At 40.3% G+C, this 17354-nt stretch overlaps 1 protein-coding gene across 4 annotated transcripts in view; it reads right to left on the bottom strand.

The window, feature by feature from the left end:
* Window positions 1-17354, bottom strand: part of LOC117508745 (neurofibromin) — a 333092-nt gene that overhangs the window by 255930 nt on the left and 59808 nt on the right. For 3 of the 4 annotated variants that reach the window (XM_034168565.1, XM_034168568.1, XM_034168566.1), the window contains exons 3-9: window positions 16901-16984; window positions 12067-12257; window positions 11237-11343; window positions 8872-8939; window positions 6357-6432; window positions 5563-5720; window positions 5272-5445 (exon numbers count right to left, since the gene is read on the bottom strand). In XM_034168565.1, coding sequence (XP_034024456.1) covers window positions 5272-5445; window positions 5563-5720; window positions 6357-6432; window positions 8872-8939; window positions 11237-11343; window positions 12067-12257; window positions 16901-16984 — 858 coding nt within the window. The remainder of the gene's footprint in view (window positions 1-5271; window positions 5446-5562; window positions 5721-6356; window positions 6433-8871; window positions 8940-11236; window positions 11344-12066; window positions 12258-16900; window positions 16985-17354) is intronic. The other variant, XM_034168567.1, reaches the window with a different exon arrangement.

Genomic DNA, 17354 nt, shown 5'->3' with positions numbered 1-17354 from the left:
GTGCACGATCTGTAGAGGGGAGGACTGAGTTTCTCGCGAAGGCAGATGTATAGAACTGGGGCTGATATACTGCAGGTGATGATGAGTGACAGCTGTGATGATCAGCTCCACGGTGTAAGAGTCTTCCATGATGCATAACACAAAATGGCTGACGCACATCCAAAATGTCCTTGTAACTATCTGATGTTAACCTAACTGCCTTTCAAAATGGCTGACACACAAAATGTCCTTGTATTTGGTAAAACTATCAGATCCTTTTACAGGTGTCTAATTGATAAAACTATCTCATCTTCTTATATATGTTTAACTGATAAAACCAAAGTATTCATGTCTATTTGGAAAAAGAATCAGCATGATGGAACACTGTTTTTATTGCGTGAAACTACACTACATACATAAACACACACTATAAGATTTTTACATAACCATGAACACACCGCGAACAGGCACCGCCCACTTTCATCACCCTGCAGCCAGCTCACATAGACACTGACTCAAGCCAGGTTCAGGACCGCCCATATGGGAGTGGCTTAGGCTGGTTATAAAAGTCAGAGAACAAAGAAAGTCTGGGTTCTTTGTTCCTGGTGTTTGCATGTGACCAGTTCAAGATCCCAGCGCTGAGATAACTCTGTACCGGTGCAACAACACTTTTTAATACAACATCTAATCTTTGAAGTGCGTTTCCTGTCCAATTCTTTTTGGACGTCTTACCATGATGAAAGAACCTAACAGCGGCATGCCACCTGGATAACAGACGGAAAAAGAGGAAGGACACAGCAGGAACCAACATTTCCCTCATTACAAGAAATTTAAAAGTCAAATAAAACGAAAAGCAAACAAAGAAATTATGAGTGATGAAGAGGACCAATCTCCGAGCACATTTTATTACACTGAAGAGTTTGAACTGGAAGAATTAAGAGCAAATGAGCTCGAAGTGGACATGCAAAATGTTGATGCATCTACAAAAACAGCCATATCATAAACCAATTATTAGCATCGCTTGCTCAGTTAACAGTCCTTTAATATATATATAAAAAAATAAAATAATAATTATTACACTTAAAAGCACTGATACTTTACTTTCTTTCTTGAGTTGAGCTGAGTTTCAGTGTGGATTCAGTGGCATTGATCGGTGAGTGACAGCGAAGCTAAATGTGTACCTTTCAAATCCACACAAATGTGGAATAAGGATGTAGCGAGAGAAGCCTTTATCCGCAACAATTAATAAGCAACTACCGCTGAAGACCCCCCCCCAAATCTCAAATTGTTTGACACGCATTCTGACTCATCCATTATTTAACACATGCAACACCTATTAGCCAACGTCATGCTGCTAAAACAGGTCCTTTTAATTCATGATTTAACAGAGGTGGCACTATTCAGCTTGAGGTGTGTCTAGTCCACCTGAGCACAATTATCAATGTCACTGTTAGATTTGTCTATTCAGTAACTAAAGGAGAAATAATGTCAGTGAATTATATACAGATTTTATGTTCAAGCTAGCATGTTGCCCACAGGCTCTAGATTGAGTAGTGTTTATAAAATAGGTAGCTGACATTTTTCAAGGGTGATCACAAATAATGCAAAGTTTCAAAAATGAGTTGGAATGGTGTGCAAGTCCAGAATGTTTTTAGAACCATAGACCTCAACAGTTTTTAGAAGAGGAACTCAACCCATTTCCCCTGCTAATTACGTAATTTTTTAAAGTAGACCTGCATTGAAATAAATGTGGTCAGATCTCAGAAAGAAATAGCTGATATGTATTTATAAGACCCTTATGAATGCATTAAAGTAAATCTGCAAGCCCAAATTTGTAATTCAGCGGAGACATCTTCGTTTAAAAATGACAAATTTGCAGCTACAATTTGGCCCTCCTGTACATCCGGGACATTGCCGTGACGCAAGGGAGAAGACGGAGCGCTAGCGCCATCAGTCCGATCCCGCGCATTGAGTGAATGCAATACAAGCTATTTCTCAGTTGAAATTGATTTTATCTGTTTGTAATGTTACTGTTATACACATCCTGGTTTCAACATCCAAAAGTAAGTAGCAATGAATACAAGATACAGCTCTGCATGCTCAGATCAGCGGCGACATCGACAGCAGGCGACGTTCTTCCCCAACCCTTATGCCTTGCTCTCACTGCCTCCAATGCGCTTACCAAGTCTGCGGGCTCGGTAAACACCACAGTGGGCCACTCACACCGCCCCCGTGTCTGCTGTGCAGAACTGCGGCCAACTCCGGCACCACCTCCCTGTCTACTGAATGGAGGTGTGGTCAACTTGGCAACAAGTCCAGAGACTACGCTCGCTGTTTTGATAGGGAGCGCTCGGGCAGAAATCCGCAGCGCAGCACGGTCTCGGTAACCGTAGCCGCAGAGCTCCGTGGCCACTGAGAAAGGTTTATAACTTTTTAATGACTTGGATTCTTTGCGGGTCCCGCATCCGTACCCCGCAACAGTAACACCGGAGGCTAAAGAGAGTAGATTTTCAATGCGACATCACTCAATGAAATGGGCGTATGAAAAAGTCCCCAAAAATAATTTTCAAGCAAAAATAAAAGAAATGTGTACTCACCAAACGTACCGCAAGACAATATGAAGTTTTAAAAAAAGTCGATCCTTCCGTATAAGACAATAAAAAGGTGCTTTTTGTAAGCGATGCAAACTGACGTTGGCGCGCGCAATGCATGCTGGGACAGGGTGTTCTCTCTTACGTCTCAGCAACGTCCCGGATGTGCTGACAGTTTTGTGGAGGGCCAAAAGTTAGCTGTAAATTTTTCATTTTTTTAAACGGAGATTTCTCCGTTGAATGACAGATCTGGGCTTGCGGATTTACTTTACTACATTCAGAAGGATCCTATGTGTAAATATAAGTCATTTTTTGGTCCAAAGATCTGACTGCATTTATTTCAATGCAGGTCTACTTTAAATGCTAATTTTCTGTCTTAATGTATTTATAAGTTATTTAGGGTGTTGTTATCACATACACACTGTTATTATTGTTGTCCTTGGCATGACATTAAACTGCATCCAGGCGGAGTGAGGAGGACGTGTGTGGTTTCAGGGCACTCAAACCTTGAAACCTATAAAAAGCGCACAAGTGACCGTTATACTCACTCTGTGACTGGCGAGTGTGGTCGACGCCACAAAACCGAACGGGCCCTTCAGTTACTAGGGTTTTGGAACTTTCAAGTCTCCAACGGCAGCTGTTTTGCAACAGGTGGATGAGAGCTGCGCCAGTCCAGCTGGCGTGTTTAAGGGCCCCTTCACACATAGTACGAATGAGTACAAATCAGGGCAAATCACAGTGGAACAGCTCATATGAGCAAACTGCGAAAACATTGAGCCAATGGGCAGGTGCGAACAAGCCTGCTGCGACGGTTTTGTGCACACAACGGTGTCAAGCACGAGCGTGCATGACACCATCACAACGGGAACACAGTACAACAGCTGGAGCATGTGTAATCACATAGCGCAGCTGCTGTGTAAAAGACAAAAAAAAAAAAAAGAAAAATAATGCCACCCAAGGGATTTGAACCTGTAATTTACAAAAGCTCTGACTGCCAGCCAGAAATTTTACCACTGCACTACCATCGCTGGCCTGTAAAAGGTGCAGAAAAATGCCTGAAATCAACGTGTCCGTCAAAACGTGTGGTGGGAAAAAGCTGGAGTGTTTCCAACAGCAGAAACTCCGTGCAATCTTGAAGATCAAATGGCAAGACCTTGTCACCAATGAATCTGTCCTTCTCCAAGCCAATCTTCCCAGCATCAAGCCCATGATGGGATGACACCACCTCTGCTGGATAGGACACGTTAGAAGAATGTCCACAACCCAACTCCCTCGTGAGATCCCGATCTCTTGAACACAGCACAAGACCCCGAGGAACCCATAAACGTCGATTTCATGACCAACTGAATGCCACTCTCCTCTGCTGCAACATCAACTGGGAGACCACCGCATAGGACCATTCTGAGTTGATGCACCATCTTTCAGGGAACAGACCGCAATGGAACATGAACAACATCGCAAGGCAGAGGCCAAGAGACAACAACACAAAGAACGGCTTCTTTTTACATGCTCATCACCCACCCTTCCCTGCAAAAATTGTCCGTGTCTCTTCCGCTCTGCCCTGGGTTTGAATAGCCACACCAGACAATGTCACCCCCAAACAGCAATAATTGATCCCCGAGGGATCCTACCACAGACCCACTACTCGGACACAAGTGATTGCCGACAACAACAATTATTATTATTTTATTTTTACTTCTATTTTGTCATTCGATTTTAAAATGACCAAAATGGAAATAAGTGTTTTCACTTTCTTTTGTCATCCATGTATTTTTAAAGTATTTACAATTATATTATGCCCTTACTAAATAAAATTACAGCCGCTCTCATTCACTCATTTTAATATAAAGATGATTTACTGCCCTGTGCTGGAATGGCATGTTCGTCCAGAATGTAATTAGCAACGTCAGCTAATATCTGTAGTTTCTCCAAAAATGTGTGTCCTATCAACGTTCTGTTTTGGTGATGTTCATCCTTAACCCAAAATACATAAGCATACCAAACAGCAAATGTGAGTTCTCCAAAGTTTGTCTTTGACTAATGTTGGCACACGCACACATGGAGAGCGTTTTGTCTTTTCCACATTCTGCCGCAAGCAGATGCTTCTGTTTTTAGACACAAACAGAGACGGTGGCAGAAGATATCAAACGCAGTACACATTTCACTTATGGTACAAACATGACACTTAACTAAACTGACTAAATCAACTGAACTATAAAAACACAATAAATCAATAACACCAACGATACTGTTAAACTAACATGAACCACAATAACAACATTTAAAACCCCAAAACCCGAACTCCCGTAGTGTATTGCAGTGCAACATCCATTGTTTACTGGTTGCTAAAATTGCTATTTTCTCAAAAACTATTTGTCCCATCAACTTTCTGTTTTCCCAACGTTCATCCTTGACCCAAAATATATTAGCACACCAAACGACAAATGTCAGCTCTCCCAGTTTGTCCATGATCAAAGCCAAACACACACACAGCCCGTTGGCTATTATAATATAGATGTTGCAAATGAAAAGAGCTACAAAAATGAAAACTTCTTTCAATTTCATACCATAATTTATGTGAATTAGAGGTGTCTCACAACCAACACACAAATGAGTACACAAATAAAGAAAACAGTAAAGGTACATAATGAATAAACCCATAAACCTGGCATGCATGATGGCCTACAGTAAGCTGTCCAACCTTGAGATCCATGACGATGGACTGGACAAGCAGAAAAATGGTGGAGTGATCCTCCCAGTTGACATAGGTGGAGGCTTTACACAGTTTCACACAAGCGATGGCAGCACTCTCCATCAGCTGTTTGCTGCTTCCCTGGCCAGCTAAAGCCTTCCGCAAACTATCCAGAAACAGCTTCTGGAGGACAGGAACAGGACAGGAAGACAGATGTGAGCACTGCAGGCAGCCTCAGGCTGAGCTCTGTGTGAACATTGTGTGTGTGTGTGTGTGTGTGTGTATATATATATATATCACCTTGTTGACCTTGCTGTCCTCCACAGTGTCTTTGGCGATGGTGTGTGTGATCTCTGGGCAGAGGATGAGGAGGATGATTTGCAGCGGCCACACTGCGGCTTTCCTCTTTGCACTCTCTGCAAAGCTGTCCACCAGGTCAAATAACTTCTCTGCAGCTTCTAAGGGCCCATTGATAAACACAGTCCACATGTATTATTTGTTTCAGCTCCAACAGCTACAATCACAATAACCATGTCAGTGGTCAAATATTTATGACATGCCAGGATGAGCATGTTTGTATAGACAAATACTTTCCATTTAACACAGAGTCTCAAAGTGCTTTACAGTGATTCCTGAGTAAAATTCAAACACACACACACACACACACAAAACCTTATGTCAGGGTGCTCCCACGCAAGGCGGACCAGGAACAACTTCTGGATTAAAGAATTAAAGACATTGGCCCTTAGTCATTTTCTGATCTGCAAATTGAGCCTATGGCTTTCTGTCACAAGTCTAGCCCTCTATCCTTGAGGCCAACAGCTCCCCAACTGGTCCCAATAAGTCTACAGTTTGGGACCACTGGTAGACTGTAGCTCTGAAGCTGACAGAAAAAATAAAAATCTGAAAAGCTATGACACCAAAATTTAGCTAAATCACTGCAATTCTAAATGTGTTGAACTGAATAATTCCAATGAAAATCCAAGAAGTAGGATGAGTTTCATGATGGAAACTACACAACTGGATGTAAGCTCTGAAGGTGCATTTAATCTTTGTTGAAGTTTGACTGAATGCCACCTCTAATCTTTCTATACCTGCCATATCTGCTTGAGGCCTCTGGTAGAGCATGGTGAACTCATCTGGATAATTTTCCACCCAGTTCCAAAATGCCTGTAGAAAGAGGACAAGAATAGAGGCAGAAATCAAAGAATATAATGTACATAACTAAATTACTTAAAAATAAAGCCATGCTAAAATACCCTTGGCCGTATGAGCATTATGTTCTTTATAATTTACAGTTGTTTAATTAATTATTAAGATCCTATTGTCTTGTGTAATTTTATTACAGAGATTAGAGCATGCCATAGGTATTAAAGGCACTGCGCTGCAGTGGTTTGAATCATATTTATCTAATAGATTACAATTTGTTCATGTAAATGGGGAGTCTTCTTCACAGACTAAGGTTAATTATGGAGTTCCACAAGGTTCTGTGCTAGGACCAATTTTATTCACTTTATACATGCTTCCCATAGGCAGTATTATTAGAAAGCATTGCTTAAATTTTCATTGTTACGCAGATGATACCCACCTTTATCTATCCATGAAGCCAGAGGACACACACCAATTAGTTAAACTGCAGGAATGTCTTTCAGACATAAAGACATGGATCACCTCTAATTTCCTGCTTTTAAATTAAGCTATTGCACTTGGCCCCACAGATCTTAGAAACATGGTGTCTAGTGAGATCCTTACTCTGGATGGCATTACCCTGACCTCCAGTAATACTGTGAGAAATGTTGGAGTCATTTCTGAAAAGCTAATTCATGCATTTATTTCCTCTAGGCTGGACTACTGTAATTCATTACTATCAGTTACTACTACTACTACTACTAAAAGTTCCCTGAAAAGCCTTCAGTTAATTCAAAATGCTGCAGCTAGAGTACTGACAGGGACTAGAAGGAGAGAGCATATTTCACCCATATTGGCCTCTCTTCATTGGCTCCCTGTTAATTCCAGAATAGAATTTAAAATTCTTCTTCTTACTTATAAGGTTTTGAATAATCAGGTCCCATCTTATCTTAGGGACCTCGTAGTACCATATCACCCCAATAGAGTGCTTCGCTCTCAGACTGCAGGCTTACTTGTAGTTCCTAGGGTTTGTAAGAGTAGAATGGGAGGCAGAGCCTTCAGCTTTCAGGCTCCTCTCCTGTGGAACCAGCTCCCAATTCGGATTAGGGAGACAGACACCCTCTCTACTTTTAAGATTAAGCTTAAAACTTTCCTTTTTGAAAAAGCTTATAGTTAGGGTTGGATCGGGTGACCGTTGGGGTTTTTCTGTAATTATTGTATGGCATTTGCCTTACAATATAAAGTGCCTTGGGGCAACTGTTTGTTGTGATTTGGCGCTATATAAATAAAATTGATTTGATTTTGATTTGCGTACAATTTGTACATGTTCAAATAAAGCTCCACTATCAATCAATCAATCAATAACAATATTTATGTTTTAACGGCATCTATGGGAGGCCTTGTGTGTGTGTGTGTGTGTGTGTGTGTGTGTGTGTGTGTGTGTGTGTGTGTGTGTGTGTGTGTGTGTGTGTGTGTGTGTGTGTGTGTGTGTACACACACAAGCATTTGACAAGAGCAGAAGTTGTGCAAATCAAGGAATATTTGTCGATCACCCTTTGCTGGTATTAACGAGACAAATTTAACTTCATAGGAAGTTGTTTTTTGTGAACGGAAGTTACTGTGCACACCAATACTGCAAATGTCTTGCAAATGACTCCAGAGGTGTTATGAGGTTGCAAAAACAGTGTTTTCAGTTTTAGAAGAGTTTATTTCTTGCTAACTTTTACATAATATATGACAAAGAGGATATATTTACACACAAACAAAAGAGTTTTGCAGTTAGCTATTAGTCTGTGACGTCACCATACTAACATCTGCAAAATGTTTTGTAAATATGTTCACAGGTGTTATTGGGTTCCAAAAACAGCATTTTCAGTTTTAGAAGTGTTTATTTCTCACTAGCTTTTACATAGTATATGAGAGACATGTATATAAACACACAAAACAAAGGAAAGGGCGGACACTGACGTCACGGTGTAGCTCTATTCTGATTGCCTGTCACCCCTCCCCCACTCAAAAACTAAATGGAACAGATTTAAACTGAATGTGACTTTTTAACCTCTTAAAATAGATCGTTAGCCATCTTTGAAGTTGTCCAAGGTCTGTGTCCCAAGAATGTTCCCTGTTAATTTGAAAACCTGGCAGTAATAGGACTGGACTTATGCTGAGCACAGACAGACAGGCGGACAGACAGACAGTCAGACGGATGCAAAGCCTTCACAATGCCCAATGGCCATATGTGATAGCCTTGGTTAAAAATTAGACAAACAAAAGGACTCAAACATGTCTTGGTTGTATTTTTGTACTTGAATTTTAACTGTTCAGTTACTGTTAACATTCCCTTGAAATCACTTATCTTTGTAGTATTGTTTCTATACAAAACTCCAAACGAAGACAATGTACAACACAAGTGGCAATTATTCTATCATGGCAATTAAATGTCAACTATAATAGCTGCGAACAGGCCATTAAAAGATCTACCTTTTCTAAACTGTTGATGACTGCAAGTTGGGCAGGTTTCTTCAGAGCTCTAAACTTCAGCACAGTTTCTGAAAATGCAAAAGAAGGACCACATTCAACAGAAACAGTCAATCTATTTAGAGCTGTTTAAATATTGATCCTTTCAACTTATCAGTTGTGCTTAAGAGGTATTCTTCAGGCAGAATATACAATATATGAGGACCTCAGATTTTCGTGAAATTGTGTTGGCTGGCAGGTGTAAGAGTAGATAGAAAGGGTCTAAAATTCTAGGGCCCTAAAATATTTTCCCCCTCTCTCTTCCAAGGAGGGTCAGTTTCTTGAAAGCCAAAATTGGACTTCTTACAACAATTTGGTGCTGAAAATAAAATATTTCAGTGCGTCAAAGACTGTACAGCTTCATTTTGATGAATAACAATCTGCAATGAAAGGCGCACTTCCTATAGTAGGTGCTACAAAGTGATACTTTTTTCTGAAGTGACATGTATTTCAGGCATTTCTGGGTGGTGCCCCCAATACCCCAAATTAGTATATGCATAATATGGTTCTATTAGCAAACCCAGTGCGCAACCTGAAATTAATGTAGGATAATAACAGTGAGAGTATAAATAGCCTTGTGGAAGACGTGTCAGAGGAATTTGGTGACTTAAGAATAACATTTACGCAAGCAAGAACATTTCATTGGCCATCAAAGGATGATTCATTGTTGAATTCAAAACAAACTACAGAATCTCCCGGGAGGACTTTTTCATAATTTCCCATCACTATTCAAAATGGCCTGTTGACATGGACAAGGATGGCTACTGCAGGAGTTCTTCTTGACAGACTTTAGGTTTATGTACGTACCTTAATAATTATTTTAACAGCTTTCTTCATATTCAGGAACTGATCTGATGAATAGATTTATAGCCAAACCACGTGCATGTTCATGTAAGTAATGCTTTTTGTATGTAGAAAATACAGGGACACTGATTTTAGCAACAGGGATGCCAACTTCAATTTCAAGTTGCGTGAAAGCTAAAAATTTTACCCTCACAGTTTTTTTTTTTAAATATGTTATAAAGAACATATGGGGCTACAATTTTCATTGAAGAGTACAGAAATGTAATTTGTCTCAATTTGTCCCGTATGTAAAGTCCTGTCCAAAGATACCTTACCTTTGAAAATCGGAACACTGCTGAGTTGTGGTCAATTGAATTTCAGTGGCTGCACCCTTTTTCATGAAAAAGTTAAGAAAAAAAAAGAAATGGCAATATCACAGGAACCATGGGTCCGATTGAGCTGAAATTTCAAAATTAGCCTTTTCCCACAAAAGACTACCTATATATCAAATTTCATCTAAATCTGAGAGGGTGAGGTTTAAAATCACATTTTTGTGGGGTGATGTGAGATGGAATGACCCAGCTCACAGTGAGGTACTGGGTTCTACTGGCAATAACTTTTAGTCTGATAATGTTAAAGCAGTAGACAACACATTCTAACATCTTTAGTTACCATATGGAGTATGCATTTATACCAACTTTGCAAGTTTTACTGCATTGACCACATTACACGTGGAATTGAAATTTGAACACCAATGAACACGACAATGGCAGAAGTGTCAGTAGATAGTGATGTGTCCTGTTAAATTACATAACAAAACAAAGAAATGGCTGTGCATGGTGTCACATACTTCATATTTGTGGAATAATCTAAATGAAGTTGGACAGCCACTGGCAAACAGACATTTAAATTTCAATTTTTTTATAACCCAAACTCCCAAGTAATTGACACTTCTGGAGGCAAAAAAGTTTGGTTTAGGAAACTATTAATTTGGACATTTTCAATTTACCCATAGGCGTTCTATACAAAGGCACACACACATATACAAATTAATATTTAACTAATGCAACCTCACAAACAGACCTTTAATGACACTTCAATCCAAACAAATTGCTTTTTTAAAATGAATAATTGTCAGTTAAAAATTTTAACCAGACTGATCCAGTAACTTCCACTATACCATATTTAAAGAGTTTAAGAAGTATTTATGTATTATCAGCTCATTAATTTGGTATTTTTGTGCACTGTTGTACTGTATTTTTATTATTGGTATTCATTTTTTATTACTGGAGTTTATCTTGTTTAGTGCTTTGACCCCTGTGAATGTCTTATACAAATTATTACTATAATTATTATTATGAATAGCAAACATGATTTTTCAGTATATAAGTTGCATCCAAGTATAAGTTACAAGGCCAACCCACCCAAACTAGTAAAAAAAAAAAAAAACATGACTTATACTACGAAAAAATACGGTACACTAATACAGTACAGGTTGGTTATGAAAGCACTGTCATCTAAAATCCTTCTTCAAGTACAAACTAACCTTGCAGCAGCCGCTTTAGCTTGGAGCAGTCCACATTGATGTACTGCATCAGCTCTATGTCATGGACATCCACATTGTCTTCTGAACACACCGTTAGTTCTTGTAACCTAGAAAAGCAGAATAGATCCTCACAAGTGTTACCATAAAAATGCCTGCTCAGTCACGGGTCTTTAGCTGTTTTTAGGACACTCACAGAGCGGCACAGAGTTTTAATGAAAAGAGCAAAAATGTCTTTGTAAAGCTCACTGTAGTTCTGCTGTCATCACCGTGCTTTGAGACACAAAGAGATGATGACAAAGGTTTTTTTTTCAACTCGGAGCTGCTGCACAAAACAGCGGAGGAACAGCTCGCAGCACCAAAAGCTGAAAGTGGACACTTTGGTCAAACCCCTGACCTCCCCTACGGGCCAGTTTTAATGTCATGTGATCTACCCACATTATCTTTGTGATCGACCGGCTGATCGCGTTCAACGTTTTGGGCAGCCCAATCTTAGATGATGCGTTAGGACAATAACAACACAAGTACTACTGTCATAGACATTTGTAATAAAGTGCTCAGAAAGACAGGCCCTGTCCTCCACAACAATTAGCAGCCACAAGGAGCAGCCTCTGTGCTCCTGGAGCTCTGAGATCTGCTCAGTGGAACACACAAGTTGTCAGTCAAAGCAACCACTTCCCCAGTATGGCTACAACATCTTAAAACTAAGGACTTATGGGTCCTTAGTTTCAGAAGCGAGGAAAAAGTCTTGCCAACAATAAAAAATTAGACGTGGAGCAAAAATGTTTTTCCATGGACAGGGGGCGGCATTATTAGCCAATAATCAAGGTTACCTGGTGGAGATGCGGCTGAAGACAGCGTTGAAGTTATTACAGCTCAAAGAAAAGAGGACAGCTGAGGCCGAGGCTCGAAGTTCAGCAGCGTGCTGCTGGCCCTCGCGGTATGTATGGATGAAATGGCAAATCTCTGGCAGTAGTTGTTTAACCAGCATGGTCTCATCCAGTCGCAAGCAGTCTTTGGATTGCTGAGGAGGGAGGACAGATGAGACAAAAACAGCAAAAGAGAAAGTTTTATTTCAATGATTTTATCAACTAAAGTGACGAATGACTACAGGTCAGCATCATACAACGCTACAGTACCAAAAAAAACCCCTGCCTAAAAATCATAACATCTGAAATATTATTTTGTACTGTTTCACAAGCAGAAGGCCAGTTTATGGTATATGGCTTCATTATGCACATTTGTGGACTGACCATGCTCAGGTTGCAGTTTGTTTTGCTTTGAAGTGATTGGACAGCAAGGTAATCATCTTATAGTTATCTTTTTTTTTTTTTATCTTAGGGCCCGGACACACGGCGATAGCTGAACAACGGGAAAAAAGGCACAAAGTCAACAAAACAAAACCAAACCTAATGAAAGAAAAAACAAAGCAAATGTCGACCATGACACTTTAAACGAAATCAAAATGAAACATTCACAATGACGTGACCAACAGCGGGTATGAGACGAGCGCAGCCAGCCCTGTCCTCATGTCCGCAACACCTGCAGGTGCAGGATCTGGTTGTTTTCACAACAGGTGAGAGATGTTGTTTGTCTTCACAAGAATAATGTGTGTGCACACGCAGGCCAGCCACAAACAGCTGGAACATGCATAAATAGTTAAAGTAGTTGATAAAACGTTCTTGCCACTATTGTTTCTGTATGACAACGATGCTTTTCGTCCCACACATGGACTTGGAAGGATGGACTAAGTTGGACACGGTCAGACGGAACGCTGACATTACAGAAACTACGCAAACGATGAGGAACCAACAAGACAGAAAGCAAAACCAAATACGGACGAATTGAGGTTGTCACTGTCAATTTGTTCACATTTTTTAACAGTTTGAAAATTCTAACAAAGTGTCAACTACAGGAAGGAAGCTGGATGGTTAAACGATGCCTTCGAACGTCAACGAAAGTCCAGGTTTCTTGTTTCGTTTTGGCTTCAGTGTCCTTCACTAGTGCCATGTGACCGGGGCTTTACCAGAGGGTCATCTGCCAGCACGACAACATTTAAAATTCTTGCTGCTGTCCACATCAATTAACGTTAGCCATCAGTTTTCAACAGTAGGCGTCATACGTCAGAATCCGACATCTACTCCAGAGACTTTGACTGTTATCAACATAACAAAAGTCAGATGTTACCTTCCATGTCCAAATAAATTTTTGCACTGCAATTTTTTCATGAAATGGTCTCTCACTGTTTGTGGATTGCAATGGTGCCATTAAAACTTCTCAAAAACTCCTTTTTGACACTATGTTGTTGAAGGCAAAGTGTCACAAAAAAAATTCATTTTAAAAACTAGAAAACTTCCACCCATTTTCTATAGCTGCTTCAAGAGTCACGGTGGGCTGGAGCCTATCCGAGCAGGTTGGTTACAGGGTATGAAACGGGATACAACCTGTACAGACAGACAAATATCCACAACTTGCTCACACACCAACAGTGTCCAATCCACCTAATCTGCATGTATTTGGAAGTGGGAGGAAGCTGGAGCACCCAGAGGGAACTTGTGCAAACTCCACAAAGAAAGGCTACAGGCCTCACTTTACACTAATGCAACAGTGCTAAAACCCCTTTCACACCGGGATCACTTCGAGATGCGTCGTGTGGCGTCATGACGATGCAGGAATGTCTGCATCAGGTGTGTGCAACAGGGGGGCAGAGAGGAGGTGAGGACGCAGAGGAGAACCTGCAGACAGACTCAGCTGCAGCCAGTCTGTGTGCGCTCTGACTTCTCTTCTAGTTTGTATGTCTTGTGCTGAGCTGCAGTTCTGCGCTCTGAGTTCTGTCATAGTTTATCTTCTCTGACTGTGAGCTGCGTGCGCAAACAAACCATCCATGAGAAAATGTGGAGATGTCTGGAGTTATGCTGTATTTTGTGGACATGTCCTGTCTCTGGCAATCAGTCTGTGAGCAGGACTTTGGACTTTATTCAAAAACAATTGTGAGAGAATTTAAGGTGAGAGCGAGCAGCTGCCTGCAGCCAGGCTGCGATCAGCATTTTTTTTCTGTGCTCTTTGATCATGTAGTTTCTGCTGCATTGTGTACACGGTATAAAATTAATCCTGTGCGATTTATACGTCGGGAACAATGGAACATAGAAGGAATCATAAATTGGCGTCGGGTAATGTATTGTGAGGGTGTGGCTTCCAGTCACGTTGAGTACCGTTGCTTTCCCCTGACCTGCGTTGAAACTACGTTGCGTTAAACATGTTTAATTTTTGGTGTCCAATTAGCTTCGTTCTTTGCATCCCTTGCGGTGTTGTGGCGTTGAACTACATCATCTCGGCACTAGGTTGCATCCACGTGGCATCGTCATGACACCGCACAACGCAACTCGAAGTGGGCCCGGTGTGAAAGGGGCTTAGCTGTAACCACCAAGCCAAAGTGCTGCCAAACTGGAAAATTTTGTGATTCTTATGTCAACTCAAACTGATTAATCATACTCTTTGGGGAAGAAAAAGTTTTTCTGCCAAAAGCATTTTGTAACATTTTGTAAACATTTTCTAACCAATGATTAAGGCCAAGGGTCACCTGAGCAAACCCAAGACCCTCCGAGCGCAGGGGCAAAGTCTGAGAGGTACAGCTTCCAAATGCCTGAAAAATACTGTTGTTGATGTATGGCTTTCGCTTTGCATGGTAGAGTTTTAACTGAAGTGTTTCTGGGCCCACGTGGTAAGATCCTTTACACAGTGATGTCGGTTTGGTCACGGGCATTCAATGCTGGTTTTTGACCTTGCATCTTATGTGTATAAAGTTCTCCAGATTCTCTGAATCTTCTGATTATATTACGGACTGTAGATGATGGAATCCCTACATTCCTTGCAATTGAACATTGAGAAACATTGTTCTTAAACTGCTGGACTATTTTTTCACGCAGTTGTTCACAAAGTGGTGATCCTCGCTTCCTTTGCTTGTGAACGGCTGAGCCTTTTGAGGATGCTCCTTTTATACCCAATCATGACACTCACAATTAGTGTCCTCAGTTCCCAAATGCTTATTGAGTGTTGTTAAAAGGAAAGGTGATGCAACACAGTGGTAAACATACCACTGTCCCAGCTTTTTTGAAATGTGTTGCAGGCATCCATGTCAAAATGAGCAAATATTTGCACAAAAACAATAAAGTTTATCAGTTTGAACATTAAATATCTTGTCTTTGTGGTGTAGTCAATTGAATATAGGTTGAAGAGGATCTGCAAATCATTGCATTCTGTTTTTATTTACATTTCACACAACTTCCCAACTTCATTGGAATTGGGGTTGTATTTTTATTGTTGTAATATTGAGTGATCTTCATGAATAAAGCAGTGATGCATGCACAATACGTACAGGATTACAGCTGCCGGTGCCAATGTTCTCTACTAAATTTCGTCTTATTGTTCAGATTGTCACATGTGGAACACGTTTAAAGGAACTTTGTCCACCCTTCTTTGGACAAGTTACCACCATTTGCTGCAGTGTTTCAGCCATGTCCGTGCAACTTACATGAAGCAAACCTGTCCGAGAACTGCTCACTTAGTGCTTTGCACCCCAAGGCGTTCCACATGAGTGACTTCCAAAGTACTTGGTGCGCATGCGCCAAACAATGCAACAATGGTCTATTGAAAGTAAATTTCTTTACTCTGGAGCAGATTTACCCTGTAAATGGATAAATTATGACATAATTATGTTGACATTATCCTGTCCATTATCCTGACATTATCCACATGACCACAATGTCACTGATGTTCCCTCACAACAGAAGTGACACTGTCTTTGGGACCCACAAGGCCAAAAAAGACTTCAGCTGACTGTTGGTTCAAATTAAAACAGTCCAAACCTGGGTTGAACAAAGATCCACCTTTATGTGATGTTTTCTGTGAGCCACAAACAACACTGTGACAGTCAGCTCACCATTGCACCACTTAGTTTTAATTCCGAACTTCAACTTCAACCAGTGTCACCATCATTCTAAGGCAAAAAGCTGACCAAAAAAAAAAAAAAAAAAAAAAAAAAAAATCTTCAGCCGCTATTAATTTTTAACCAAAGAATCTGATTTCTCTTTACGCGTCACACTCAGCAGGCAGCACTCTGTGAGAGCACACACACATATGCATGCTGGTACGTGTATGCTAATAGTCTTGCTGTGCTTCTAGTATTCCTCACATGATGTCATTTTCAAGATATGTGAAATATTTAATAGATTTTGAAACGCTGCTTGAAGCCATTGCTCTTGCTCTGGTCAACCTCCATGGCCTAAAACAATACCTACAAAATATTTCTGCAGGCTAACAGTGCTAAAACCTCAAACAAACCACATTTCCCATAATGCATTTCCACTTCAACAAATCATGACAGTTTTTCAGTCAAGTGCTGATGATATATACAGTCTCAAAGAGACAAGCATGCATGCTAAATTTTTTATGTGTAACTTTATGGGACAGATGTATCGGGGAAAAAAATTGTATATATGCAGATGATGATAATTAACATTTTAAGCTCTTACCAGCTGATAATGAGGTTTTCCTGATATTATCATGCATCCCTATTTGTACAGGCAGTAGAAAGTTCCAAACAAAGAGCCATACATAGATAGCATTGTGACAGTAGTGCTCAATACATTTAACAAAAGTGGTGCTCACCCCAGCCAGGCACTTCTCCAGTGTATCCAGGATGATGAGCTGGGAGAGGTAGAGGTTCTTCTCAGAAGCATCTCCAAATATCCGCTGTGGACAATCAAACCATCACAAAGCATTAGACAACAAGGCAAGTAATTTTAAATAATCACTGAATGACACCAAGCCTCATTCTTACATTTTAGTCATTTATAACCTCTGATCAGTTTGCAGATGATATAAACAATGTCGTCAATGTATTTTACAATCCCATATGAAACAGCTGGAATGACAAGACCACATCAATAGTTTTTGCTAAAAATAAATAAATAAATAAATAAACATTTTCATGATTTTTGGTTTTATTCACTTGTACATATTCAGACTTCAAATGAATCTCTATAAAAATCCCAAGCAACAACAAATAAATTGCTGTGACCTTGAAATCGACCCTAAGATCACCGTCAACGACTGGTGCCTG

The sequence above is a fragment of the Thalassophryne amazonica genome, chromosome 4 (genome assembly GCF_902500255.1).
Source record: "Thalassophryne amazonica chromosome 4, fThaAma1.1, whole genome shotgun sequence".
Taxonomy (NCBI): Eukaryota; Metazoa; Chordata; class Actinopteri; order Batrachoidiformes; family Batrachoididae; genus Thalassophryne; species Thalassophryne amazonica.
The sequence above is the reverse complement of the archived record's forward strand: the minus strand, read 5'-3'. Positions and strand labels throughout refer to the sequence as shown.